The 27,629-nt window shown below is 55.7% G+C and overlaps 2 protein-coding genes across 2 annotated transcripts; one reads left to right on the forward strand and one right to left on the reverse strand.

The window, feature by feature from the left end:
* Positions 1-1,619: 1,619 nt before the first annotated feature.
* Positions 1,620-11,718, reverse strand: SYT3 (synaptotagmin 3). The gene is made up of 10 exons (XM_016206015.2): positions 11,535-11,718; positions 10,891-11,060; positions 8,969-9,494; positions 7,518-7,905; positions 7,178-7,396; positions 4,846-4,966; positions 4,523-4,694; positions 4,291-4,423; positions 2,329-2,397; positions 1,620-2,127 (listed from the first exon to the last, which is right to left on the reverse strand). Exons 2-9 carry the CDS (start codon positions 11,039-11,041, stop codon positions 2,332-2,334), a joined length of 1,776 nt encoding a protein of 591 aa, XP_016061501.2. The 5' UTR covers positions 11,042-11,060; positions 11,535-11,718; the 3' UTR covers positions 1,620-2,127; positions 2,329-2,331.
* A 7,664-nt stretch (positions 11,719-19,382) lies between these two features.
* C18H19orf81 (chromosome 18 C19orf81 homolog) lies at positions 19,383-26,307 on the forward strand. Its single transcript, XM_016205982.2, has 5 exons — positions 19,383-19,449; positions 24,117-24,189; positions 24,292-24,412; positions 25,181-25,320; positions 26,112-26,307. The coding sequence occupies exons 1-5, from the start codon at positions 19,383-19,385 to the stop codon at positions 26,305-26,307; spliced, it is 597 nt and encodes a 198-aa protein (XP_016061468.1).
* Positions 26,308-27,629: the final 1,322 nt, after the last annotated feature.

Raw genomic sequence — 27,629 nt, forward strand, 5'->3', positions numbered from 1 at the left:
AACCTTGACATTTATTAGGGTTTGAAAAGTGCAGCTTGCTCCTTGAGAAAAGAGAGTAAATATACTTCTAGTTAGAGTGCAATTAAAAAATTAGTGTTATATGTGCATAAAAAGAGAAAGGCAAAGGGAGATTTGGGATGGAGAAACACAGGAGATGAGGCGATGTGAGATGGAAGCAGAGTTGGGAATGACGCATCTACAAGCCGAGGGATGCGGAGGACTGCAGGCAGCCGCCAGGAGCTGGGCAGAGGTGTGGGGCAGACTCTTTCCCGGAGCCTCAGAACCTGCCAACCCCGCTGACACCTTGACTGCAGACTTCTGGCCTCCAGAACTGCGAGAGAATAAATTTCTTTTGTTTTCAGCTAGCGAGCTTGTGGCCATTTGTTACAGCAGCCCTAGCAAACGTTCAGTGGTTGTACCATTTTTCATGGTAGAATTTTTTGACATGGTGTTTATAGAAAAGTGGGTGTGAATTAATGCCCAGTAGCCAAGAGCCGAATGTACTGGGACATTTACTACTTTGAGGGACTCTCCCTTGTCCACTGCCATGTGATTCTCTTGGGGCTGTCAACCAAAGGACCCTTATGTTCTCTACTGAAGAATGGTTATGACGTCAGGAAATGAGTTCACAGCTGGGCAAGAAGGGGTGAGGTCCTGAGGGGGCCGAGCCAATCCCAGGTGAGATGGGCGGGGGGGTGAAGTCGGTCATGGCAGGGGGCAGGCCCAAGAGCAAGCTTGCTAATTGGACACACCATTGGCCGGAGGTGGTCATCCAAGACCCAAGCGCAACCCATCAGAGACCCTGATTTTGTTTCCTCTGAACTTGTCTGCTCTCAAGGTGATTACAGCAGGTCCTGTTAATTTCTTACCTAATAATTGTTGCCCTCTCTGTGCTTCTTGGCTGACAGAGCCCACACCCCCGATGGAGACTAGAAAGGACAGATGCTCACTTTCCCAGACTGCTCTCCAACTCAGGGTGGCAGTCGAACCCAGTTCTGGCAAATGAGGAGAACTTCTGGGGAGAAAAAAGGCGAGCAGATAGCGGAGGCCCGTCCACATTTCCTGCTTTAGACGCCACCGGGTGCGAACAGGATGTGCAGACTGTTTGTACTCATGAGGGGAAGGCAAACCAAAGCTCAGAGATGCCAACCCTGGGACTCTGTGTCTTTGCAGGATTTGTTATTTGTGCAAAAGCGATCTCTATCATTTCAGCTCTTTCCATTGGAAATGCAGCTGAAGGCATCAGAGCTGATGCAGGGTTCTAGCCTGGAGCTCTAATGGCCATCTTATTACCACTGCAAAGATTTGCTTGAGAATAGAGCCAATAAAGAGTTAAGCAGAGTCACTTGAACACCTGGATCCAGCCATGCCTGAAATCCTTCTATATGCTCAGACTTGCCATATACGGAGGTCTTCCAATTCTGCTTGTGGTTATGGTGGTTTGGAGTGCATTTTATATCCTATAATCATAGTGGTCCTGGCCAATGTGACATTTACAAACTAAGGCTCAGAGAGATCAATGAAGTTGCCAAAGGTCACCCATCCAGGGGATGGAACATTTGTCTGAACCCAGAGTCAGGATGTCCCAGCCCACCCTCCCGGTCCCAAAGAGGACAGGAGCCCCGGGTGGTGAGACCCACGTGTGTGTTTATTCTGGCATTGATAGCAGCAGCAGTGGGTGGATCGGCCAGACGCGGGGTGTGGCGAACAGAAGGGGTAGACACGGGTGTGTGCGTGTCTGGGGGAACACGGAGGATCGGTCCATTGACATTCACGGTAAGAACGAGGGTCAGGACACCAAATCTTGAACGAACAGCAAAGAGACAGACAGACGGAGGGTTTGGGGGGCTGGGGTCCCCCAGACATGCACGGCCCCTCGCCTGAAAGGGGAGCCCCGGGAAGTATAGACAGACACAGTGGAGACTGAATGCCCCCCACCCTGAAACAGGGAGCTGGGCCTGCCTGCCTCCCTCCCTCATGCCTCCAGGGGTAGAGGACGGGCAGGCCCAGGGCCGCCCTGCACCACGCAGCTCGGACGTTATGGCTTCGAAGAGATGAGTTCACAGTCCGGGCAGGAAGGGATGGGGTCCTGAGGGGGCCTGGTCCGATCCCGGGCCTAGGCCAGACCTGCAGAACCAGGCAGGGAGGAGACATTGGTGCTGGCAGAGAACAGCCCATGGCCTCCTTAGCTCCATCACGCCCCAGGGACCCAGGAACGCTGGTCCCCAGCCCCTTCTCCCTCAGACCCAGGAGTCCTGACCCCAGTCCCTCCTCCCGCAGACTCAGAGTGTGGACCCCTAGGCCCACGCTCTCATCTGGGTTCCTTACCCCTCACTCTGAGTTCTCTTTCTCTGACAATCCTTTGCTGCCTTTTGTGAAGCTGCTCAAAGTCTTTTCCTGAAGTGGGAAATCCAGAAGGTTCAGGAGTGGGGGACAGTGGCAAAACCATCACTACTAATCAACAGCACAAGACAGCAATTCTGTTTCCATATCCACAGTGCTCCTGTTCACTCACTCTGAAGCGAGTGGAATTACAGCCCTATTCTACAGATGGGGAAACTGAGGCACGAATAGAAAGTCACTGGAAATGTGAAGAGTGATGAGGCCACAGGGGTGAGTGGGGCAGGCTGTGCAGGGCCTCAGGGGGGCTGAGACTCTGTCCTGGGGGCACTGGGGAGCCAAAGGAGGGCCATGAGCAGAGAGGGGGCAGGGTTGGCTCTTGGGGTAGAAAGACTTTCTGGGGCCACATAGACTTTTGGCTGAAAGTCAGGGTCAGGGCCAGGCTCAGCCAGGGCTCAGCTTCCCTCTGCGCCCAGCATTGCCCAGCATGAGGACGGCCCACGGGAGCTTCCGGAGAAGCCTGCGGAATGAATGAGTGAGTGCAGGGGAGACACTCGGGTGCCAGGAGGAGGGCGCAGCTGCCATCTGTCAGCCTAAGTAGAGCCACAGTCTTTTGAAAGACAAATCTGAGTTGCACGCTCAGCTGCTCAGATCCCTCCCCAGCCCTGGAAATAAGCCCCAAGCGGCCGGACTAGAGAGAGGCGACCGAGGAACTCACCCAGCACGAGAGTTCGGGTGCACCCAAACTCGGCGATCGAGAGAAACGTGGTTGGAATGCGATGTTTTCAAAAAATCCATGATGAACAAAATATGAAATTTAGTAAAGGCCAGTCCCAGGCCATATCAGGACCCAAAATGAACAAAAAAAAAAATGCACCCCAATTTTTACGATTAATTTTTTTCTGGAATATTAAAGTAATTGAAAAATATTGAAAAGAATGAAGAGTAACTGTGTTGAGATTCACATAAGTTTAAGTGTGTTATTTACTCACACCCTAAACAGAATTTAGTGTAATTTTACTTCTTTGGCTTTCATGGCAGCAAATTCAACAGTAATCTTTTCAAAATCGACTCCTTTGCTTTTCTGGGTTTCAAATGAGAGGGTGGCCATGTTTGAAAACTTCTCTGGACCACGTGATGATCTTAAATGATTTTAATTAAAAACAATTGTCAACCTGGTTCTCTCAAGACCCCCAAGGCCTCCTGTGACCTGCTGGGCTCAGCCGCCTGCAGGGACCTGGCCTCCCGCCTCCCAACCGCTCCTGAGGATGCGAGGTGCCGGGGCCTTGCCACCTCCTCCTTCAAACCGTCACCTGAGCCCACTGCCTCTCAACTCCAGGCCTCTGCTCAAAGGCCACCTCCTAGAGGCCCTCCCTGGCTCCCCGAGAGGCAGGCCCATTCCCCAGACGTCCAAACTTTCTGGATCACGATCCACGGTACCAGAAAGGAAAGACAAGATGACACCGCGATCCTTACTATGGGCAGTGCCCTGTGACAGTCCGGCTCCGTTCCACTGACCTTCTGTTCTTGTTCATCCATCTGTCCATCCCCACCCAGCGGAGCACAACCCACAGACTGTCACACCCTGCTTTTCCGAGAGCCCAGCCCTGCTCCATGCCGCCACTCGGCGTCCCCCTTACCGTGGACTGAGCGACGCGAGGAGCGGTGGCTGGCCATTTGCTGAGCCCTCGCTAAGAGGCGAGTTGATCCTGCACTAACTCACTGGCTCCTCGCATCTAGGCTCCTGGTAGCTGCTAGTAACAGCCCATTTCCCAGCGGAGGGCCCTGAGGCACAGAGACGCTAAGCGACTGGTTCTAAGTCACACAGCTAAAGCTGGTGGAGCAGGGATTTGAACCTGGGCCGTCTGACTGCAAAGCCCGAAAAGACATGATGCGTTGGGTGAATGGAGAGGCCAAGAGGCAGGCGGGTGAATGGGGGGGGCCACTCACCTCCACCAGCTGATGCCAGTGCTCCACCGGCTTGCGGGGGTTGGCCAGCATCTCGGCCCAGTGCTCGCGGCCGTGGGGGTCGGCAGCGTCGGGGCCCACACGGCACACACCGATCACCTCGTTGTGCCCGATGCTGGGGTGGGGGGAGTGGGTGGGCGATGAGCACCCAGGTAGGGAGGGGGCGAGCCCGGTCCCCCCCCCGCAGGAGCCCCAGGCCCGCCGCTGCCCTCACCAATCGTAGTCCACCACTGCGATGCTGAGCCCCACGTTCTCCACGCTCTCTGGGGCCACGTCGAACACCAGCGCCTCGTTGTAGGTGGGGTTCAGCGTGTTCTTCTTGATGGAGGTTTTCCGCTTCTTGAGACGCCGCCCCTCGCTGATCAGAGAGGCCTTCACGTAGGGGTCTGGGGGTGGGCGGTGGGAGCACTGAACCACGACTTCCTCTCGTGGACCCCTCCCCACCAAGGGCCTGGGTCCCCAGCTTTTTCTCCCTGAGACCCAGGAGCCCGGGCCCCCAGCCCCTCTTCCCTCGGATCTCCGCCTCCTCGGACCCACCCGAGAAGCCAGTGAGGTCCATGGCTTTGAGGTTAGAGGCTTTGATGATGGTCACCGTGAGGCGCCCGGCGGTGGGGAGGTAGCAGAGTGAGAAGTTGAGCTCCCCAAGGTCTGCCTTTTCCTGCGGTTGGGGAAAGGGGGTTAGCGACGCCCTGCCTGGGCCTCCCATCTCTCCCCCGATGCCCATCCAGGACTCCGGTTTCACATCCACTTAATCTGACTCTGGGCCAAACCTGCTAACTTGGGGCGGCAGCTGCCGGCCGCGGTCAAAGCCTGTTTGTTCTGCTGGGAAGATAGGAAGAGGCCAGAGTGGGGGAGGGGGTCAGAGAGAGAGAGGGGCTTCCAGTGAGAAACAGGCTGAGACGGAGCCCAAACCCAGAGATGCAGTTGGAAGGACAGACCCACGGCTCTAAAGTAAGAAAAACAGAGACCCGGACAGATGGAGAACCAGAGAGAGGGTCAGAGGCCCAGAGCCTCTGGGGAGCGGAGACTGCAGAGGGGGAGTACAGAGTCCCGGGAGGGGCCAGAGCCCCAAGGGGCAGGAACGGAGACCCAGAGAAAGGGGGGCTGAGACTTGGTGGGGAGGTATGGAGACCCAGACTGACAGAGACCAGAATGAGAGGGGAGGTGCAAAGACCCAGAGAGACAAACAGCAACCTACCCAGAGAAAGGGTCAGAGACCAGAGACAGTGAGACAGAGACAGAGAAGTCAGTCTCAGGGAGGGCAGGAGACACACCCAGACCCAGGATGAGACCCAAAGGAGACAGACCCTCCCACGCAGACACACAGACACAGAGCAGTGGCCAGAGCTAGCCAGGACCTAGGACCTGGACCACCCAGCACTGCAGCCTCATCCGGACCCTGGCCTCCCAACCATGCTGGCTGACCTGGCCTTGGACCCTGGCCCCCCCACTCACTCCTCTCCAGGCCCTGTCCCAGGCTGTTCCCTCCTCTCAGCCTTCAAGCTCAGCTCATCTGTCACCTCCTCCCATGAGCTCCCAGAGCCCCTGCACCCCAGAGCAAGGCCCCTCCTGTCCCTCATGATGCTGGCCCTGACAGTGAACTCCAGGGTTCCCGGGTCCCGATCCTGCAGAAAGAAGCCAGAGGTGGAGGAATGAATGAGAACATGGTGGGTGGAGACCCTGAGTGGTAATGAGGGAGAGAGAAAAGAAGTGACAGGCACAGCAGGGAGGGGGCCTTCATGGGGGGCTGCTTAGGGTTACGACAGGGAGTGTGGGGAGGCAGATGGGGGCCTTGGGGACAAGGGTCCTGGAATTAAGCACTTGGTTCTCAGAGGCTGGGCTTGGACTGAGCAAGCTGTCCATGGAGAGCCCCTTGAGGGGAACTGCAGGCAGAGCCGTGGGCACGCGGTTCAACCATGTCATCCTACATATGGGGAAACTGAGGCCCAGAGGAAGAAAGGACCTGAGCATGGCCATCGTGTGGGCAGCCAGCCCTCTCCTGGTGTGAGGACAGGGCTCACCCCTCCCCAACCCCCCGATACACACAGCTTCCCCAGACTGGCAAAGTTGGAATGTTGGGGGTCCCTAGATTGGACTGGCGAGGGCTGAGGGTTAGAGGAGGAAGGGCTCAGGACACCCAAGAAGGACCCAGGAATGGGGCGGGGGGAGGGGTTGGCAGACAGAGAATGAGGTTCCAGTAGGTGAGGATCATGGGAAATGAGGAAGGGGGTCAGCAGGGGTCCTACGACCTAAATGCTGGGGAATTGGGGGGCAAGGACATTAGGATCGCGGACTGCGTAAGGCCTGGGGGACCCCGCTATTGGGATCCGGGTGGAGACTGTGAAGAGACAGGACTGGATTAAGTGGGAGAGTTTGGAAGTCAAGGGCTGGACATGTAAAATGTCTGGAGATCGGAGGGTTAGGCCAGGGACTCAGGAAGGCTGGGAAGTGGAAAGTCGGGGGTGGGTGGGTTGGAAAAACAAACCCTAGAACTCTGGAGAGCTGGAGGGTCAGGAATCTGGGATCAGAGGACAGAGGTTGCGGGTTCCTGGCATGAAGTTTTGATAAAGCTGCCTGGTGGGCACCTGGACACCTATTATGTTTTTCTTGACTGCTACCATCAGATGCCGGGGGGGGGGGGGGGGGGGGGGGACGGACGGAATTTGAGAAACCTGGGGCCCAGGCATGATGTTCCTGTCTGACAAAGTGTGGAGGGCACGGGGGTCCATCCTGTAATCTTTCTTGTGCACTTGCAATATTTTGCAAGAAAATAAAATTTAAAAGAAAACTCCAGGGTCAAGAAGTTAGAAGGCTATGCAGTCTGAGGGCAAGGAGGCTGCAAACCTAAAGGGAAGGAGGGGCCACTGACCGAGCCGCCCTCCACGATGTCCCGCCACAGTGGCCGGTCGGGGGGCTGCTCGGCCAGCTCCAGCAGGTTGTCCAGCACCACCTGGCCAATGAGGTCGTGCCGGGAGAAGCGGTCAAAGTCGTAGACGCTGAAGTGCAGTTTGCGCTGGGCCAGCTCAGCCAGGGGCACCGCGAACTGAAATGTCTCGTTGAACACAGGGTTCAGGGTCTTCCTGTGCACCTGGGGGGCGTGAGGGAGGCAGACAGACACCATGCCCACCAGCACCTCCTCCCCAGAACCCAGGAGCCCAGGGCCCCAGCCCCTGCTCTGTGGAACCCGGTGTCCACCCTTCACCCCAGACCTTGGTCTGAAATTTTTTCTTGCGGTCAGGCAGCAGGTAGATCTTGACATAGGGGTCTGAGAAGCCGTTGGAGTCCTTGGCTGGGAGGTCCAAGGCCTGCAGGATCCGCACCACCAGCTGGTCGGAGCCATAGAGGTACCGCAGGGCAAAGCTGATGCGGCCGCAGGGTGCCCCCGCACCAGCCTCTCCAGAGCCTGGGGCCCCGCCGCTACGCCAGCTGCCGGGTCCAGTCCCCTGGTACAGCTCTGGCTTGATCTGTCCAATGAGCTTGGCCTTTTCTTCGCCACCTGGCAGGGGTAAGGGTAGGGCGGGTGGCCGCTCCTCACTGCCCGGGTCTGGCTGGGTAGTCAGGGTCTGCTGGGTGAGGGGCCGGGGCAGGGCTGGATACCTGCAGGGGAAGGGGAAGACCAAGGTGTGCTGGGTGGCTCTCATCTTTGCATCTGAAGATCTGGGAGACTCCCCCCTGCCTCTTCCCCACATCCAGGTGCCACAAATCCCCACCTTTGCTCACTGTGACCTGGAGCAAGCCACCTGCATTCTCTGAGCCTCAGTTTCCCCATCTGTATTGGGGGGGCAGTTATCCCCTTCTCTAAGCTAGCTCCAGCCCAGACCTGCTTGGGCAGCAGCCTCCAGAAACCTCCTCAACCTCAAGCTGGTGACTCAGATTAACTTCTCCATGGATTCCTGGGGCGGCACACAGCCCAGGCCCCCTAAACCCTTATCTGTCCTTCAGATCTCACTATCCTGTCTTTTCCTTTTTGTCAAAAAAAGAAAATTACAGGTCAATATCCTCAATGTACAGAGATGTAAAAATTCTCAAAAAATATTAGCAAACCGAGTTCAACATACATGAAAAAGATTATGACAAACTGGGATTCATTCCAAGAATGCAAGGATGGTTCAACATCCATAAAGCAATCAATGTGATATGTCACATCCCACAGCCGCAGTTCCCTAAGCTGCTTTACTGCAGCACTGGCCTGACTTACTGGACTGAGACAGCCGATCTGGGGCCCACTTCCCCAGGATTTGAGTGACATGAGGGCAGGGTCTGTCTTCCTGCTCACATCTGTGTATCCAACACTCAGGTTTTGTGAACCGCCTTTTGCCTCAGAGTCTTGGGGGTGCCTCACCCTCATTCTTTCCACCTTCCTGACTCTGAGGTCCTACCTCCAGTCCCCTTTCTCCCTCTGGATGCAGGGGCACAGGCCTCAAGCCCCCTCTTCCCTTAGGTCCAAGGACTCTAGGCTTCTCCCAGACCCAGGAGCCCAAAGCCCCAGCTTCCTTTATCCCCAGGATCCAGGAGTCCACACCCCAAGCCCCCTACTGCCCCAGGACTCAGTACTCTGAACCTCTCCTCCCTCAGGGCACAGGAGAGCCACAGATGGGAAACAGACACAGAAGAGAAGCAGACATTCAGAGTGAACCCCCAGCCCATCAGCCTGTCTCACCTGGTGGTGGGTGCTAGGCTTGTGACCTGCTGATGTGACTGGGCACTGGGCAAACTCCCACCACTGGGGGGCAGCAGGAGCAGTCCAGAGCCAGCTCCACCCTCAGAAGGCAGCTCAGGAGATGTCTGGCTGGGTTTGACCCCAACAGCAACTGCTGCTGCTGCGGCCTCTGGATACGAGTCCATGTCCAAGTAGGAAGGCTCAGGGGTGTCAGAGCCCCCTAGGGTGCCTGGCTCCAGCAGTTCAGCAAAGGGTGGGTGGTGGGCGGTGTGGGCATGGTGATGTGGGCCCCCCAGCAGAGGATGGCCACCCAGGCCAGCCCCCAGGTGGTGCCCACTGCCGCCTACCAGGCCTGCCAGCCCGACCCCAGGGCCCAGCTCTTTGCGCAGGGGGCCACCACCCACTGCTGAGCCTCCCTTGTCCCGCCAGGGCACCCAGCACAACTTCCAGGACACGAAGAGGGAGACGCCCAGGAGGACGATGCCACAGAAGGTCACGATGACTGACAGCAGGCTCACAGAGATGTCTGGAGAGAGCAAGCACAGGGGTCAGGGGTCAGGGTGGGGGTCACAGTTTATCTTCCCACTGCTGTCCCCAAAGAGCTAAGCTTTTAAAAATAATTAAAGAAAATAAGTTTTAGTATTTGTCATGCATTGTACAAAGCAATTTACATATATTATTTAGTTTAAGCACTACTCTGCAAGGTTGGCATTTTTATATAACCATTTTAAAGATGAGGAAACTGAGGCACAGAGAGGCTGAGTGACTTGGGGTTGCACAGGGAGTAAATGATAGATCCAGGATTTGAACGCAGCAGTCTGTCTCCAGATTTTATTCTTTATCACTAGCACACAATTTCTCTCTATAAGAGGATACATCATTGGAAATAGGACCAAAGTCCCGAAAATACTCAGAGATGATCAAAGAAAGAGGAGTGTGCATAGTTAGGCAGGTCAGGGCTCAAATCCCAGCTTGGTGTGTGGCCTTGGGAAGATACCTTAACCACTCTGAGCCTTGCATTCCCCATTTGCCAGATAGGAAAACTTCCCAGGGTGAAGTTCTGGCTCTTCTGCCTACTGGCTGTGAGATGCTAAGCAAGTAACTGCAGTCTCTGGACCTCACTTCTCATTCCTGTCCCTGGACACTGCAAGTGAGACGCTGAGCCCTACCCCAGTGCTCAGCAAGCGTGACTGTCATTCAACTTCCCAGGACATGCTTCTACAGGGTCCCTCATCTAGACAATGGCACTCATACTTCCTAGCTCTTAGGACCCTGCTGCTTCCTAGTTGGGTGACTTTGGGCAAGTCAATCCACCCTTCTGAGCCTCAGTTTCCCCAACTGAAAATGGGGATTATATGTAGCACAAAGGGTCATTGTGAGTCGTCAATGAAATAAGCCAAGGACCTCATGCTGCCTGGTACACAGTTGGTGCTTAATGAGTACATCCCAACATTTATGAAATGACCATTGTGTGCCCAGCTTGCTCTAAGCTCTTCACATGTGTGATATCATTTGAGTCTCTCAGCTGTCCCATGAGGTAGTCACTTTCATTATTTCCATTGCCCAGGTGGGGAAACTGAGGCACCGTAGAGTCACTTGCCTAAAGCCATCCAGTTAGTAGGTGGGGGAGGTGGGATTTGAACCCAGGCAAGTCAGTCTGACTCAAGAGCCTGAGTTTAAGCACTGTGTAAGATGCACAAAGATATCTGTAGGGGACATATGGCAGCAGTGTGGTGGATGAGGGAGGCTCATAGGGCAAAAATCCACAAGGTCGGTCAAATGGATCACACAGCTCCTTCTCCTTAGGTCAGAATGTTGGGGAGTCAGCAGCAGGCAGAATGGAGGCAAGACTCCAAGAGGGATCGGCCCCACAGGGAGCAGAAAGCTGAGCGGGGCCGGCTGAGACAGCTGGGGGTGCTGACCTGCATCCGGGCCCCGGGGATAGCCTCGAATTCGCAGGTCGTTGAACTCCTGGCACCTGTCGCTGGTGTCGGAATCTCGGACCCGTGCACAGAGGTCTGAGACCAGGATGAGTGCCCGCCGGCAGAGGTCATCCTCGTAGTCTCCTGACATGGTGACCGGTGGTCCTGTGCTTGGGAGGAGCCAGCAAGGGTGCAGATGGGGAACGAGATGGGGGAGAGAGAGTGGGTAAAGTGTGGAAAGAGAAAGGAAGGGTGGGCAAGGGGACAGAGATTGGGGGTTGATGGACAAGGGGACGGAGATTGGGGAGGGGTGGCCAAGGAAAAGGAAGTTAGGGGCGGATGGACAAGAGGACTGAAATTAAGGGTGGACAGGCAAGAGGATAGTAACAGGTTGGGCGAACAAGGGGACAGAGACCAGTGTGAGTGGACAAGAGGACAGAGAATAGGGACACATGGACCAGGAAGAAGAGACTGGGAATGCCACAAGGGGTAGAGATTAAGGATGCACAGATAAAGGGGTGGACAGACAAGGGGACAAAGATTAGGGGTGCAGAGGTGAACAGCATGAGTTTAGGGATGGACAGACAAGGGGACAGTCATTCATCATTTGCGCTTTCAATAAATATTCATTGAGCGCCAACTACCTGCCAGGCACTATGCCAACAGCTGCAGATCCATCCAGGAACGAACCTCATGCATTCCCTAATTTCCTGGTGCCACAAGCCACTGAGAGGTGACAAAGAGTAAACAAATCCGCAAACACACATAAACAACAAACACTCTCAGACTGAGAAGTGCTCTAAAAAACAGTGGGAGGGTATGCCACGGAGGAACTGGGAGGCAGGCGGTCATGGGTGGGCGGGCTATCTGAGACCTGCAGGCCCAGGTGGGGCTGGCCTGTGGGGCTGGAGTGGGGAAAAGCATTCAAAGTAGCTGGAACAGCATGAGCAACGGCCCAGGAAGGGCAAGGAGGCCAGGTCAGAGTGGATGGGGAGAGGGCTGAGGCAGAGGAATGGGCAGAGGCAGAGAGAGAGGAGCCGGTTATGGGTGGTGGTGGCTGGCAAGGAGGGAGCTGCAGGGTGCAGAGAGGGAGCAAGCTGAGGGGAGGGGAAATGAGGCGGGCAGAGACAGGTGATGGGAAGGGCAAACTGACGATGGGAAGGGGCTCAGAAGAGAAGGGTGGATGGCTGGACAGACGGAAGTCAGGGCTGAGACTTGAGATGGACAGCTATGAAGAGCTCGGTGTGTAATTCCCCGGCCTGCGAGAGATGGGCAGACAGAGGGCAGTGATGAGGGCCAGGCAAGACTGGGGACAGCCACGTCTCCGAGAGAGAAGCAGCGGACAGGAGAAAGGATGGTGTGCAGAAATCAAGGCAGGCAGACGGAAAATGGCAGAGATCACAGATGGACAAAAGGATACAGAGGAGGGCTGGGCACACAGACGCGGGTCCGGAAGGAAGGTTGGACGGGGGGTACCCTAAATGAGAGGGGGCAGGAGAAAGAGGTGGGGGGGGACAGGGGAAATAGCGATACATGGTTTGGAGCCAGACATGAGAGATGGGCTGGAAGGAGAGTGCAGGGGAAACTGGGGACAGACAGATCAGGGCTCACAGATGGACAGGTGTGTGTGTGTGGGGGGGGGGGGGGCTTTCTGCAGAAGGCCGGGCACGGTCAGACTCACCTGCGCTTATCCCTGCCGGGTCCTGGGTGGCAGCCGGGGCGGCGGCTGGCTGCAGCCCATGGGGTTGGAGGGCGGGCCAGGGACTGTGGACCCGTCCCCACGCGCGCCAGGTGGTGAGGCGGGGTGCGGGATCTGAGGGCCGCGGCCGGGAGGAAAAGCTTAGCCCGAGCCTCACACCTTGTCCTACTCTGACCGGCTGCTCGACCCCAGGGGACCCCGGGGAGGTCCAGCCACCCCCTCCCACTCAGAGCCCCCACCTCCCGTTGAGCCTAGAGACTACAATTCCCGGCAGGCCTTGCGCTCGCACTGCAGCAACTTTATATAGGCCCGTCGCTGTAGGGGCTACTGGGAGTTGAAGTCCTGAATCCCTCTCCCGGCTGCAGAGAGGATGGGAATTTTTTTGGAGGTGGGGGGGTTATGAGATGCCGGGGTCCCAAAGCACTGCAGGGGACAGGAATGAAGTCTGGGACCCAGAGCGGCCTCAGAGTCCTAAGTCCTTCGGGGCCGCAGAGTGGGTAAACGATCCCCACGCCCAGGGGATCAGTGGGCGAGGTTGGGGTACACCCAGGTGTTTCGGGATCCCCCCCTTCCAGGGCCATGTGCCCCTCCCCCGGGGCGGCCAGCGGGCGCCGCAGCACTCCCACTCCCCGGCGGGAGATCGGCGCGCCTCTGCACCGCCCCCGCCCCCAGAGCCCGGACTGCCCCCCACGACCCGGCTGGGGCGGGGGCCGTGCCAGGGGAGGGGAGGAGCGGACTCACCGGAGCCGCCGCCGCCGCAGCCCGCGCGCCCGCCGCGGTGCCCGCTCGGCTCCTCCCCCCGCCCCTGGCGCAGGTCCGCCGCTCCGCCCCTGCACCCCCCTTCTTCCCTCCGAACCTGCGGCTGGAAAGCCGAAACCGCGCGGCCGCCGGGAGGGCGGCGGGAGAGCTCCCCGGACCCGGGCGCCGCGACCAGCGCTGCCTTGGAGGAGCCGGCGGTCTGGCTTCACGACCTCCCGCGCCCCCGGGGCCCGGGGGTGCCCGCCCACAGCCCCGATTTTCTCAGGCAGAGAAGTCGGGGCGCCCAGCCGCCTCTCCTCGCGGGACCTAGGATACGGAGCTCCCGCCCACCTCCATTCTCAGATCCAGGAGTCCACGCCTCCCGCCCCCTCCAGCCGGGCCCAGCCCCCAGCCCCTCCTCCGCAGGACGCGGGACTTCAACTCGCTGCCTCCGAGGAGCCGGGGGGCGGGCGGTGGGGGGAGGCGGAGCCTCGGGGCGCGGCGGGAGCCTCAGCCCCGCGCGGAGGTGCCCCAGGCTCCTGGGTTTCAGTCCTGCCCGGCCGCCTCCTGCCTTTGTCACCTTGCGCTCTGTGCGCTGAGCCCCAGTCTCCTCATCAAGAAATATGGACAATAAACGTGTTTCCTAAGGGATCCAGAGGTTTGGAAACAAAAACAGAAACAGGCAGTATAGATAAAGCATCGACACCGAGTAGGTGCTTAATGAATATTTCTTAACTCAGCAAGAAACAGTCACTGGCGTATTAATAGCAGTTAGTGATAATCGCCACTGACTCTGAGCTGGGCACTGGGCTAAGTGCTATGGGAGGTTTTCTCATTTAATCTGTACTGTGCAGTTCTTTTTAAAAATATGTTTTTATTGATTTGAGAGAGAGAGAGAGAGAGGAAAGAAGAGAGAAAAACATGGATCTCCTGCCCCCTGTAGGCCTCCTGCGGGGGATCCAGCCCACAACCTGGGCGTGTGCCCTGACCCGGGATTGAACCAGTGACTTCTTGGTGCACAGGAGGATGCTCCAACTAACTGAGCCACACAGGCCAGGGCAACTGTGCCGTCTCCTCTGTTATTCCCATTTAACAGAGGAGACAACTGAGACTCGTGGAGGTTAAATCCTTGGAGAAGGTCCAGAGCCGCATGGTCACAAACGTGTGCACGCAGGCCTAGGGTCCCCAGAGCCCACTCTCACAGCCTGGCCCTCCCCGGCAGGGGGCCTCCCCGCGCGCGCGCAGCGGTTCCACGGGAGGCGCGGGGGGGACGTGTGCCACGGTGCCCGCCCTCAGAGGTCTGCGCCAGATGGGCTCGCCCGTCCCGCCGCGCGCCCCAGACACTGACTCCGAGGCGCCTGGCCGCGAGGCAGCTGCAGTGCTCTGGTCAACGCGCGTGACTTCGGGTGCAAAGCACCAGAGTTCAAACCTCAGCTCTGCTCTGTCATCACTGTGAGACCTTGGGTTATTTATATTCTCAATGCCTCACTTTCCCTTTTGGTATAAGAAGAAAATTTTAAGTTATTTTCTTTTTTTATTGATTTTTTAGAGAGAGAGAAAGAGTGAGGGAGAGAGAGAGAAAACAACACGTCGACGTGAGAGAGAAATGTCAATCTGTTGCCTCCCGTGCCCACCCCAGCTGGGAACCAAACCTGCAACCTGGGTACGGGCCCTGACCGGCAATCAAACCAGTGACCTTTTGGTGTACAGGACAATGCTCATCCAACTGAGCCAGCTGGCCAGGGCGAAGGAGGGGAAAATGTAAAAGCTCAGATTCTATGTCATTAAGTTATTTTGAGGATTAAATTAAATTTATACAAGGTGAAAAAATGGTTAGTATTTAGTAGTATTGTCATAATTAGCAATTACATGAATTTGCTTACGTACTCTTTTTAAAAATATGTCTCTATTGATTTTTAGGAAGAGAGAAAGAAACATCCATCGGCTGCCTCCTGCACGCCCCCTCCTGGGGATCCCGCAACCTGGGCATGTGCCCTGACTGGGAATCGAACTTAGCAACCTTTCGGTTCATGGGAATGATGCCCATCTGACTGAGCCACACCAACCAGGGCATTTTATGTACGCTTTAACTACATTTTACAAGTGAGGAAATTGAGGCTCAGAGAGGGGAAGTGCCCTGCCCATGTTCACACAGCTGGGAAGTGTCAGAGTTGAGATTCAAAGCCGCGTGGGTCTGAATCTAGAGTCCTGCCATTTGGCCACTATGCTGTTTGCACCCAGGAAGTTTGAGGACCTTGCCTGTCCTCTCTACTGAGAGTGTAGAATAGCGTGGAGCACTGAACAGGGAGCCAGGAGACAGAGAAAGAGTCTTCTGCATGCACTCAATTTAATTCATGCAGCTATTTGATAGATACTTACTGAGTGCCAGGCATTTACTGTGTGCCAGGCACTGCTCTAGGCACCAGGGACGCAGCGGGAACAAAGAAGACAAAAATCCCAGCCTTGGGACAGGGAACATGATGGAAAGTCCAGGGTGTTGTGGGTGTGAGAAGGAGATCATGGAGCAAGTGACATTTTCACTGGGCGCAGAATGGTATCAGTCAGGTGAATATGGGGGAGGGGAGGGGAACAGCTCAGGGAGAAGGAACAGCCTGTGCAAGGCTTGGGGCAGGAGGGGGTCTGGCTCACTGAGGGGGATTGCCGAGCACATAAGCTTCATGGGGGCAGCATTTTGTTTTGTTTACTGCTGTGTCCCCACTGCCTGCCACAGTGCCTGGCACACAGTAGGCACTCAATAAATATTGGTTAGTTGAATGAATAAATGAATGAACAAGTAGATTGAGAAATAGAGGGATAAGTGGAAGGATGGATGGATGGATGGATGGATAAGTGGATGATAGATGGATAGAAGGATGGATGGATGGATGAGTGGATGATGGATGGATAGAAGGATGGATGGATGGATGGATGAGTGAATGATGGATGGATAGAAGGATGGATGCATGCATGCATAGATGCATGAGTGAATGAGTTTGCACAAATACCTACAGATTCACACACACATGTTCCTGGAAATAAATGCAGACACACACCCAGAGCCATGCACACGTGTGTAAACACAGATTCACCTCTTTTCCTGGTGCTCCCCCTGGAGAGAACAAACACTGGGAAGAAAGGCAGGCCAAGCTGGCCAGGGCCTGTGTGGGTGAGGGCTCAGGGAGGCAACCCCTCTGGCCAGGGCTACACCAGCCCCAGCCCCCACTGCAGCACTGACACAATTTCTGGAATCAGAGGAAAATGCTGATTCAGGGATTTTGTGTCCCAGGCTGCATGCCAGGCCAGGGAGTGGGACAGATATGGCCTGAGAGAGATGGGGTGAGTGACAGAGGGAGGCAGGTGGGGCTAAGGCAGAGAGACAGGGAAGGAGATAGAGAAATGAGGAGAAACAGGGACGGAGAAATAGAGCAATGGAGACAAACACACAGAGAGACAGAGACATGCAGAAAGTATAGAGACAGAGACAGGAAGATATAAAATAGAGACACATGAGATAGAAATTCAAAGTCAGACACAGAGCTAGATGAGGCAGGGTTCCAAAGACAGACAGAGAGAGGGGAAGAAAAATAAAGACGCGGAGAGAAATGGAGACACACAGAGGGAAACACGGAGAGAGCTTCAGGACAGGCGGCTAAAGCTAGGCCCAGAGAGGAGCAGACATTTGCCCAAGGTTGCACAGTCTGGACATGACACTCGCTGCTGGTCTACTTGACTCCAGAGTTCATGTTCTGTTCTTCACCCTATGTTGCCTTGGGGGGACTAAAAGGGACAGGGGAGATGGGGTTGGGGCTGCTGAGTGCCGGCCACAGCGATACAGGGAAATAGTCCCTCATTTATTCACTCAACATACACATTCAGCCCTTCCCTGAAGGGGTGATGTTGGAGAGCCAGAGAGGAGTTAGGAGCTGTTGGTCTGGCCGGGGAGGCAGCCAGGTTCAAATCCCTGAACAAGACAGACGGAGCGGATGGTGTTCAGAGGTCTGGGAGAGGAGCAGAGGAAGAGCATGCGGAGGAAGAGCACAGAAAACAGCTGGGAGGAGGAGCTAGAGAAGGCTTCCTGGAGGAGGGAGCATGTGCGCTTCTTATGAAAGGATGAGAGCATTGGGGCACCAGGAAAGGGGAGTTGAGGAGGGCATTCCAGAACAGCACAGCGTGTGGGGAGTGGAGACAGGAAAGGGCTGGGGGGCATTTACTAAATACAGTAATAAAAGGTGACTGGAGAGTGTTTGAAGGAGTGAGACGGGAGAGGAAGGTGAGACCAAATCATTCGAATCTCAAGCACCTGGCTGAGGGGCTGAACTGTTGCCCAAGGATGCCGGGGAGCCAGGGCACGGCTTCCAGCAGGGGAGGGGCAGGTCAGCTCTGGGTGCAGAAAGACCCCTCTGGAACCCTGTGGGGGGAAAATGAGGATGGGAGGGCAAGGAGGAGGCTGAGGAGAGGGTCCAGGTAGGAGAGGGTGAGGCCTGAGGGCGGGTCCTGGCCACAGGAATGAAGAGGAGGGGAAGCGGAGCCTGGAGGCAGAAGGGGTAGAGCCTGGGGCCGACGGGCTCTGGGGGCTGGGTGTGCCTGTGGTTGTGGGAGTGAAAGATGTTCCCTGCCCTACAGCGAGGGGCTTGGCAACTGGAAATGAAGGACAGCATGGTGGGAGACAAAAACATGAAGAAGTGGAAAGGGAGTCAGGGCCACAGAGAAACTGAGTCTGGAAATGGCCTGTTTAAGTCTAGACTCTTTTCATTGCCAATGAAACACAAATGACGTAAGCATAAGGGGGAACTAATCGCATGGATGAGGGTTTCAGGCACAGCTGGATCCAGGTGCCCCAGTCCTCACCAGGAATCTGACTGGCTGCAACTTTGGTGCCTGCTTTCCTCCGGCCTTTGCTTTCAGGCAGGTTGTCTGACCTTATGGCAATGCGATGGCCCCGTAGCTCCAAGCTAGACTCTGAGCAGCCTGGCCACCTCGGTGGGTAAACAGACATCTTCTTTAATAACAAGTTCAGCAAAAGCCCAAGGGTTGACTCTGTTTCCTTGATTGATTTTTAAGCTCACCCCTACTACCTAGAAAGCAGGAATAATGGATGGTCAAGACAGAGACTGTCAGGAAGTGGAGAGAAGAGACCTGGAGATGCAGGTGCAGAGACGGGCTGGGAGGGCGGACAGAGAGACTAGGAAGCCCATCCCCTGTGGCACAGTTTCTGCCCAGAGCTCTGCACACACAGAGAAAGGGGTGACCAATCCCTTGGACCCCCTTCCCTCCTTCACTTGGGGCCCAGGAGCCCCCAGCCCCTCCCCCTCCTTCTGTAGGTACCATGGCAACCAAGCCCCCTGCTCACCTTTCCCTCCCCCACACAGAACCCAGTTTCCGTTTGAATCTTGACTGTGTCTGACCTGTTGCTCCTGAGACAGGGATGAGCGGAGGGCAAGTGGGAACAGAAGGGGGGTGACAGGGGAGAGGAGCCCGGAGAGATGGCCAAGGGCGACTGGGGCCAGATGGGGAGAGAGGCAGGGACACAGAGAGAGGGCGATGGGGTCAGAGAGAGGCGGACAGTTATGGGCAGAGGGAGGGAAGGGGGGCGGGGGAGACGCTGGGGAAACTGAGGGAGGAGGCAGGGGAGATGGAGCCAGGCAAGGGGAGAGAAGTGAAGAGGAAGGGGGCTGAGAAGTCAAGAGAAAGGGTGGAGAGATGGGGAGAGAGATTAGGAGAAATCAGGGGAACAAGATTGGGGGAGAGGGAGAGGCCGCGGGGCGCAGAGAGATGGGGAGAGAGTAAGGAAGAGAGAGGCAGAGACCCAAGGAGACTAGGGGAGAGGGAGGAAGGGACAGGAGAGTGGGAAAGGAGGGACTGGGGCCCGCAGCAGCTCCCGGAGATTAGGGGAGCCTGGGTCCCAGTGTGGTCTCAGCCTTCCGGCTCAGTGTGTGTCCCCTGGGGCCTCAGAAGGGGAGAGGAGGCGGCAGGGGGGAGAAGGAGCTGTGGTGGGTGGTCCGGTCGGAGCTCTTCTTCCTACCCTCCTGAGACACTCCTCGCCCGCCTTCCCAGGATGCAGCAAGAGGTGGAGGCCCGGTGCTGCTCCACCCTGGGCATCCCGGGCATGCACAAGGAAGCAGGTACTGAGGGTGTGTGTGCGTGCGTGTGTGCGTGTGTGTGTTCGTGTGTGCGTGTGTGTGTGTGTGTGCGTGTGCGTGTGTGTGCGTGTGTGTGTGTGTGGACGCGGGGAGTGGGGGCGGGGGGCTTTTCTTCATATATTGTGCCATAGCCCTGGCCTTGCAGTGAGGCCTCAAGTGAGTCACTGGCCTTCCCAAGAGAGAGCCAGCCAGACTCTCAGGTCGACCAGATCCCTGGGCAGTACCCTTTGGACCTCACACTACATTTCCCATGAACCCCTGGGGCCTTAACTACTCTTCTGAGGCCCTTATCCCCCCTAGATGCCCGGTGCTGCTCCCTCACTCTTCTTGTCTCCCATACGGAACTTGGCATCTTTCCCTAAAGTCACTCCTCCCCCCTGCTTCCCATCTTCTAATGGCCCCATTGCCAACCCGACCACTGAGCCGGATCCCAGGTGTGCCCCCCATTCCCTCCAGCCCCGTCTTCCTGCCCACTCTCTCTGCCCCACCCCTGCCTCTCCATCTCCACGGCCCCAGCTCAGGTCTCGTCCTCTGTCACATGGGCCCTTTCTCCACCTAACTCCCTGGTCTCGCTTCTCCCCTCCAGCTGTCACCCACATGGCTCCAGAGGGGTCTTTCTGACACCAGCATCGATTCTGTCTCTCCCCTGCTCACAGCTCTCCCTGGCTTTCAGCACTCCAAGGACAGACTCCCAGCCCCCCAGCCTGGTGTTCAAGGCCCTGTGTGGCCTGACATTGGCTGACAACGTCAGGCTCATATTCCAGAGCTCCCTACATGCATTCTGCTTTAGCACAGTGCATTCATTCATTTGCTCATTCAAGCTTTATTGAGTAATATCTAGATAAGAATGCATCTGGCTATGGTTCTTAGCAGGTAATAGAAAACTAGACTTAGTGGAGTGTAAAGAGTAAGAAGGTCATCTCACCCAAATAGAAGCCCACAGAGGTGGTGGTGTTTGGGTTTGGTTGAGTCAGCAAGCAGCTCAATGATATCATTGAGAACCCAGCTTCTATTTCCATGTTTTTTTGGTTTGGGATATAATTCCTTTTGCATGCCAGCTAACCTCATGGTCACAAGATGACTGCCAGAGTTCCAGGCATCACTTCCAGAGGTCTTCATTTTAAGAACTCCCAAAAGGTCTCTTCTCATACTTCATTGATCAGCACTAAAGTCACCTGCTCACTCTTGTCTCAGTTGCTGACAAAAGGAATGAAATTATCATGGTTATTTTAGTCAGTGGTCCTCAACTCCAGTTACACATCAGAATTTTGGGAGAATTTTTGAAAACCTATACCTAATCCCACTTCAGATCCAATTTAACCTGAATCTCTAGGATTGGGGTCTGAGCATCTATACTTTTTGAATATTTACCAGGTAATTATGATGAACAGTGGGGTTGGAAAGCATTGGTTTAAACTCGATGGGATATCCCCGAGGGAACTGGAGATCAGTGAGCCTCCCTTGAGTTGCATGGGTGAGGAATGGACCCTCCCCTCCCCTCAAGTGAGGGAAGAAGGGTAGAAATGGCTGAAGGGGGTCTCCTTTCCAGGTGTCTGCTATGAGCACTACTGTGTGCCAGGTGCTATGTTAGGTATAACAAACAGACACCTCGTCTCTGTCCTCGGTTCTCTTTTTGTGTCTTTAAAGGATTCTTTCTTTTGGAGACCCCACATTACACCATCTCCAACCTAGACTGAGGCACTTTCCTGATCAATATAATTTGTGTCTAGCTCCAGAAAAGCTGAGTGGAATTGAGTTGACCAGTTGGCTGATTTTGCATACCAACATTTGTTCATTTTTAGTTTTGCTGTTGTTGTTTTTTGTAGTATTTTGGAACCAATAACATGTTTAGCTCATCAGGTTGCAAACTTTGGCCTAGGGCATTAGAAAGCCCATGGGTCCCCAGCGTTTCGCTTGTAGAGCAAAATGAATGAAATGACGCAGTCCATTCTTGAGCAGGGAGGGCAGACACAAAACGCATCATCTCACAAATAATTAATGACCTACGATGGCCATAAGTGCTCCTGAGTCTTGGAGCTGAAGAGAATTCTGGGAAGTTTCTGCATGTGACTGTATTCTCTTCTGCTTAAAGACCAAGGTCCTCAGGCAGGAGAGGACATGGACAGTTCCAGTCACAGAAGGGCCGTGTTTCTGGAATGCAGCAAGTGAGGATGACTAGGCCTGGTCAGGTTTAAGGCAACAGCAGGGTCAGATCATGTGTGGTCTTGTGAGCCACAGGGGGAACTTTGGACTCAATGTACCTCAAGGATAATTGAGATACTCTGATCGAAAAGTCTTGGAAGGAAGTAGGCGGTATGATCAGATCTGTATTTCAAAATACGATTCTGATGGGGGCACTAGAGAGAGGGGAATTAGGAGGCTGTTGTCTAGACAAGAGTGAGGTGAGAGGCAGCAGACTGGGGGGATTGGGAACACAGACTCTGGATCCAGACACCTAGATTTTTATCTCAATTCTATCACTTTGAGCTTTTTGACCTTGGGCCAGCCACTTAACCTCTCTGTACTTGTATTTCATCATTTGTTAAACTACCCTCTCAGAAAGCTGATGTCAGGATACAGTGGAAATGCTTGGCTTTTTATTTTTCTTAATTTTATCTATTTTTAAAATATGTTTCTATTGATTTTGGGGGGCGGGGGGAGAAAAGGAGAGGGGGAGAGAGAGAAACATTGATGTGTCCCTACTGGGGATTGAACCCGCCACCTTTTGATGTCTGAGACAATGCTCCAACCAGCTGAACCACCCAGCCAGGGCAGTGCTTGGTTTTTTAAAAGGGATATAACCATGTAGTTATTATTATTGTTAAGTGGATGGATTCGAGGAGATTATTGTGTTGGAGGAATGGATGGGAATGATCAGAGAGGTCAACAGGGGTGACCACACACAGGGCAGGTGCTTCTCAAAGGGGATCTTCTTAAAATGCAGATTCTGGGGTGGACCCTGAAATGCTGTGTGGGACTTGATCCTGAAGGCAAAAGGAAACCTCTGATGGTTTGTAACATGGGATGCTAAGATGTAAAATCACCCCAGCTGCCCTGTGGGAACGTGTGGGAGGTGGGACGATGGGAAGCAGAGAAGGGGACTTACCAGGGTACAAGTTAAGCTTTGTCGATGCCCTGAAGTCAAAGACCATCAGGAGCATAGTTGTGGCATAGCTGAGTGCTAGGGACAACCTGTACTGGCTCACAGGAGCTCATTGTTGAGTTTTGCAAACTGGTTGTTAAAACTGTAGGTAGCATGAAATTGGTCATGGTGGGAGTATTGACACCATGAAAACTGGCAAACGCTGCAATGTGTGTGGGGCGGGGAGAGAGAGAGAACTGAATTTATTGACTTGTAATGAGGGAGACTGTAACACGTGCAACATCTGAGTGAGGGCGTGTCAGAGAGGATGTTTTATAGGAGCTGGGCTGCCTCAGGTGACTTTGGGAGGGTTCAGGGAAGCAGGGCTTGCCCTGGGTCAGATACTGGCAGGAAGTGGAGGCAAGTCCCTGAGGCAGGAGAAATGAATGGAGCTAACACTATGATTGGAAAAGCAGCAGCATCTGAGCCAAGAGGGGTTTGTGGTTTGAGCAGTGTTCACATTTTGTTGTCTTGAGACATGATTCAGGAGTGGTCTTATTTTTATCTTGGTCCATCATGGTCACAGAGTGCCCCTGGATGATGTGTTGTTCTGTGAAATTGCTTTTGTCAACAGGAGAGCACCAGGGCCTGACTGGGATGCCAGGAGCTGCATTCTGCTTTGTTCAGCTGTTGTGACAAAGAGACCCCCAAACACAATGACATTAAGAAGACAGCGTATTTCTCTCTTGTGTAATGGGAAGCAGGTGTTCCAAATCAGTGGGACACCTCACCCTATGAGATGACTCAAGGACCCAGGTTCCCTCCATATTATGGCTCCATCATCTTTAGAATGGTTGAAGCTGGCTTATGGCCACATCCACATTCTGGCCCAAGGGAAGGGGCAACCAGTTTAGACAGACAATCTTCTTTTAAGTAAATGACTTCAAAGATGCACCCTCACCCCCTGTAAGACTCTGGGTGAGAATTTGGTCACATGGCCACAGCTAGCTGCAAGAGAGCCTGGGAACTGTTGTCTCTAGCTGGGCCACCATGTGCAGGTAAAACTCTAGGATTGTCGAGAAAGGGGAAAACATGAGGCAACTAGCAGCCGGCCATAAAGAACCAGTTAGCTGACCATGGGGTTGTCTAGAAAGGCCCAGATTTGAGAGCTGTTATCAGTCAAGTTCTAATCAGGAGGCTGTTTCTGAGAGTGTTGGAAAACCACAAACTGTATTCAAATGCTGCTGGAGCGAACTGACACTGAAGAAGCCAGGCTGGGGTGACTGCAATGAGAAGCAAACAAGAGTCAAGTCCCTTTCTCTTCCTCCTGCCTTGCAGTCTCCCTCTAGCCCTACCTTTAGGCAGAGCCTAATAGGAATCTAACAGGAACCCAGCTGTCAGAGCCAAAATGAGGTTGGTAGAGCCTGGTTTAGAAGGGTGGAGTTTGGAGCTGAAAGACAGTAGTAGCTTAATAGCAAGAGCTGTTCTGGGGGTGGCATGGACAGCACCCCCAGAATAATGTGTGAGGAGTGCTCAGGGCAGCTAACACTGGGTTCTCTGTCTCCAGGAGCCCTCCTTGTAGATCTTGAGGCCTCAGAAGAGACGCAGGCTTGGAGCCTGGGCAGGCCCACCAAATCCTCGTGAGTAGTCCCTGGCTCCATGACTTCTGACTTCAGCTCCCTGGAGTGCAATGACAGCAACCCCTGGCCTTGGAGGCCCTCGCTCACTCTCTCTCCACACAGGAAGCAGTACCTGCGCCAGGTCATTGCAGAGTATGAGGCACTGGACCGAGAGCTCCCGTGCATCAGGAAGTTCTCCACGCCACCCACTGCCCAGCCCCTCTGCCTGTGCATGGAGACCTCGGTGAGTGGCCCCAGCCCTTGCGGCAGTGGGCGGGGTGGTGGAAAGGGCACAGGCACAGAGCCAGGTGGACAGAGTCTGAATCCAGGCTCTGGGGCTTATCGGCTGTGGGCTTGACACCAGGACAGGTTCCTGAAAACTGATTATGAATTTGTCAAAGAGTCAATTGTCAAATGTATCACTGCTGATCCCAGAGGGGCAGAGAGAGGGGGGGAACGAGGGGCAGAGAAGGGCAGAAATGGAAAGGCAGAGAGAGGGAGACTGAGGACAAAGGGAGTCCTGCTAATCCATCTACTATGATGTTCTGTGAAGTTTACAGGTATAGCAAAAATATAAGAAAAAGCTCATGTTTTTCATAGATGCAGCAAACTCGTCATTCAGTGTGCAAATCCTGTCAGAGGAGATATATATTAGGGTTTCACTCATGCAAAAGTTAGGAGAGAAGAGTGGACATTAATGGGACAGTTACTCTGTACCAGGCACAGGCTCTCCCTCAGCTCACCTGGGTCACTTGACTACAACACCAGGTTTGGTGAGAATTGATGTTTTGGAGAATGACCTTGAATGACAATAGATGCTTTTCTACCTGAGAGACGCCTGTCCTCCGAGCTCTGATTAGAGGGATAGGACCCTTTGATCAGGTGTGATCCTTGCCCCTCAAATGCCACCTGGGACTCTGGCAAATTCTACAGGCGGGGTTCAGGGCGGGGACTTCTGAACCAGGAGTGAACCCGGTGTCAGGGGCTGAGGCTCTCTCTCTGATCCCCACAGCCTGACGAGGACCTTACCCATTTGGAGGTGCTGGAGGCGCTGGAGGCCGAATTACCGGGGGCCATGGAGAGCGGCTGCGTGAGCAGCATCCGCTTTGAGAACTTGAACGTCATCTGTGGGACCGCGGGGCGCAGGAACAGGTGAGCCCGCGGCAGGGGTGGGGCCTGGGGCGACCGGGAGGGGTGGGGCGGTGGGGGGCTTGGGCGGTGCCCAGAGGGACCGTGAGGGGCGGGGCCTGGGGCGGGAGGCGTGGCCTGGAGTGAGGGGTGGGGTCTATGAGAGCGGGAGGGGGGGCTGAGTGGGAGTTAAGGTAGTGGGGGGCGGGGCCTGGAGCGACCCTAGGAGGGCGAGTCGACCTAAGGGCAGCTGGACGCGGCTGAGTGGGAGCAGGGGAGGGGCGGAGCCGAGTGAGCGCAGTGAGGGGGCAGGGCCGGGTGAGGGCGGGGAGAAGGCGGCAGCTGGAGCGAAGGCACTTTGAGTGACTTAAGTGACCGAGGGACAGTCGAGACCGAGGTGTGGGGGCGGAGCCTAGACTGAGCACAGTGTCGGGGGTGGGCCCAGAGTGACTGGTGCCTCCTTGGGGGCGGGCCCAAGAGGGTCGGCGACCAGGGCCCAGGCCCCGGAGCCACACTAAAAGCGCGGGGTTGGGGTCTGGAATGGCTGGCGGCGGTTTGAAGGGTGTAGTCACGCCAGACCGCGATTAGCGGACAAAACCAGGCAGAGAGAGGAGACTGGGCCTGCAGCGACCCCGGTGAGGGTCGAAGGACAGGCTGACCTCGGGAGAGCGCAGGGCTGGAGCGGGGCTTAGGGACCAGTGACGGGTTGAGGGACCGGAGCGGGTAAACAAACAGGGGACCAGGCAGGGAGATTTGGACAATCGGAGGCGGGGCTGGGCCCCCCGCGCTCACCCCCCTCTCGGCCCCGCCCCCAGGTGGCTCATCGCGGTCTCCGACTTCCAGACGCGCTCGCGCCTGCTGCGCTGCGGGCTCCGCCTCCGCGGGGCGACGCACCCACTCGTGCGCCACGACGAGCTGCTGCTGGGCGATTACCGCCTGCACCTGCGCCGCTCCCAGGTCCGACGGCGCATGCTCGAGGCCCTGGGGGCGGAGCCGACCGACGAAGACTGACCAATGGGGACGGGCTTTGGCTGCGCTTGCGCATCACCCAGCTGGCTCGGGCGGCTCGCACAGAACCCCGGAGGAAAGGGGGCGTTGCCTCCCCAGGAAGGAGGCGGGGCCGGCTCGAGGGGGTGGATACTGTGAGTTTAATTATAAAGAATGACCTGGTACAAAAGCCATTTCTCTCTGCAAAATCTTGGTGGGTAGTTAGGGGAGATGTGGGGGGTAGGGACGAACCCCCATAATATAATCCCGCCTTCCTAGTCTCCCCCTAGTCCCTGCACATGGACGCCTGGGTCCCAGTCCCTTGAGGGATGAACTGAGGCCCGCGAGGGAAGACCTGGGCGCCGGGGCCTTCCACGCGTGCCGACCCCTGTCTCAGCGAGAACCAGACGTCCTGACCCGCCCCCCTCCTCTTCCCACCCCCCTTGGAAGACAGTTCTCCGGGCTTTTATTTCAGGTTTTTTTTTCTGGATTTTTTTTGTGTGTTCTAGGGTTCTTCTTCTTTTTTTTTTTTGTATTTTCTTTTGTTATTGTAACTTTTTGCTTAGTCTCTCCTCTCCACCCCGCGCTGCAGCCCCATCCAGTCCCTTCCCCCTCCCCACCCCGACCTCTCCTCCCCCTCCCCACCCCCTACACCCTCCCAACCCCGCGGCACCCATCCAGAATGAACAAGCCCTTGATAGACGGGCGCCGCGCAGGCCCCCTGCGGACGGGGGCATCCGACCAGGGGGAGGGGGCGGGGAGGGGCCCAGCGCGACCTCCGCCCCCTCCTTGCCACCCCCTCCCCCCTCCCACGACCCTCCCACAAGGTTCCCCACAGATCCCTGACGTGGTGAGGGGAGAGGGCTACAAGCACCCTCCCCCCCATGGACGGAGCCCCCCCCTCGGGGGTGGGGGGCAGCGGAGGGGGAATGGGCTTGGGGGAAGGAGGGGGAGCTCCCTTCTTTGGCAGCTGAACGTGGCGGGACCTGAGGGCGATGCCCTCCCCCCTTTACCCACAGTAGGGGAGGGGGCTTCCCAGGGGAAGGAGTGGTTTAAAATTCCCAAGCCCCAGGAATAAAGGGAGGGGGGAAGCGTGCAGGAAGGGACAGCCATGCTGGAGGGATCAGGAGTTTCTGGGAGGGTTGGTGGGGGGCGGTCTGCGGTCTTCGTGCAAAATGGAAAGACAGATGGCCCAGGAAGGACTGGGGAGAGTGAGAGGAGGGGGATGTGCCGGAGGGCAAAGGCTGGGGCAGGATGAGTGAGCGAGCGAGGGTGCCCAGGGCCTTCTCTTGCCGGGAAGGGGAGAGGGCGGGCCGGTGAGTGGCTGCAGGAGGTCCTTCACGGGG

The sequence above is a fragment of the Miniopterus natalensis genome, chromosome 18 (assembly GCF_054644295.1).
Source record: "Miniopterus natalensis isolate mMinNat1 chromosome 18, mMinNat1.hap1, whole genome shotgun sequence".
NCBI lineage: Eukaryota > Metazoa > Chordata > Mammalia > Chiroptera > Miniopteridae > Miniopterus > Miniopterus natalensis.

What these genes read in the sequence shown, in the direction of transcription:
- SYT3 (XM_016206015.2), bottom strand. Translation starts at nt 11,041, where the DNA reads ATGTCAGGAGACTACGAGGATGACCTCTGCCGGCGGGCACTCATCCTG. An exon ending in AGAAAAAATTTCAGACCAAG is followed by an intron (nt 7,397 to 7,517) that starts GTCTGGGGTGAA and finishes CACGCCCCCCAG; the next exon opens with GTGCACAGGAAGACCCTGAA. An exon ending in ACATCGTGGAGGGCGGCTCG is followed by an intron (nt 4,967 to 7,177) that starts GTCAGTGGCCCC and finishes CCCCAACCGCAG; the next exon opens with GAAAAGGCAGACCTTGGGGA.
- C18H19orf81 (XM_016205982.2), top strand. Translation starts at nt 19,383, where the DNA reads ATGCAGCAAGAGGTGGAGGCCCGGTGCTGCTCCACCCTGGGCATCCCG. An exon ending in GGGCATGCACAAGGAAGCAG is followed by an intron (nt 19,450 to 24,116) that starts GTACTGAGGGTG and finishes CTCTGTCTCCAG; the next exon opens with GAGCCCTCCTTGTAGATCTT. An exon ending in GGCAGGCCCACCAAATCCTC is followed by an intron (nt 24,190 to 24,291) that starts GTGAGTAGTCCC and finishes CTCTCCACACAG; the next exon opens with GAAGCAGTACCTGCGCCAGG.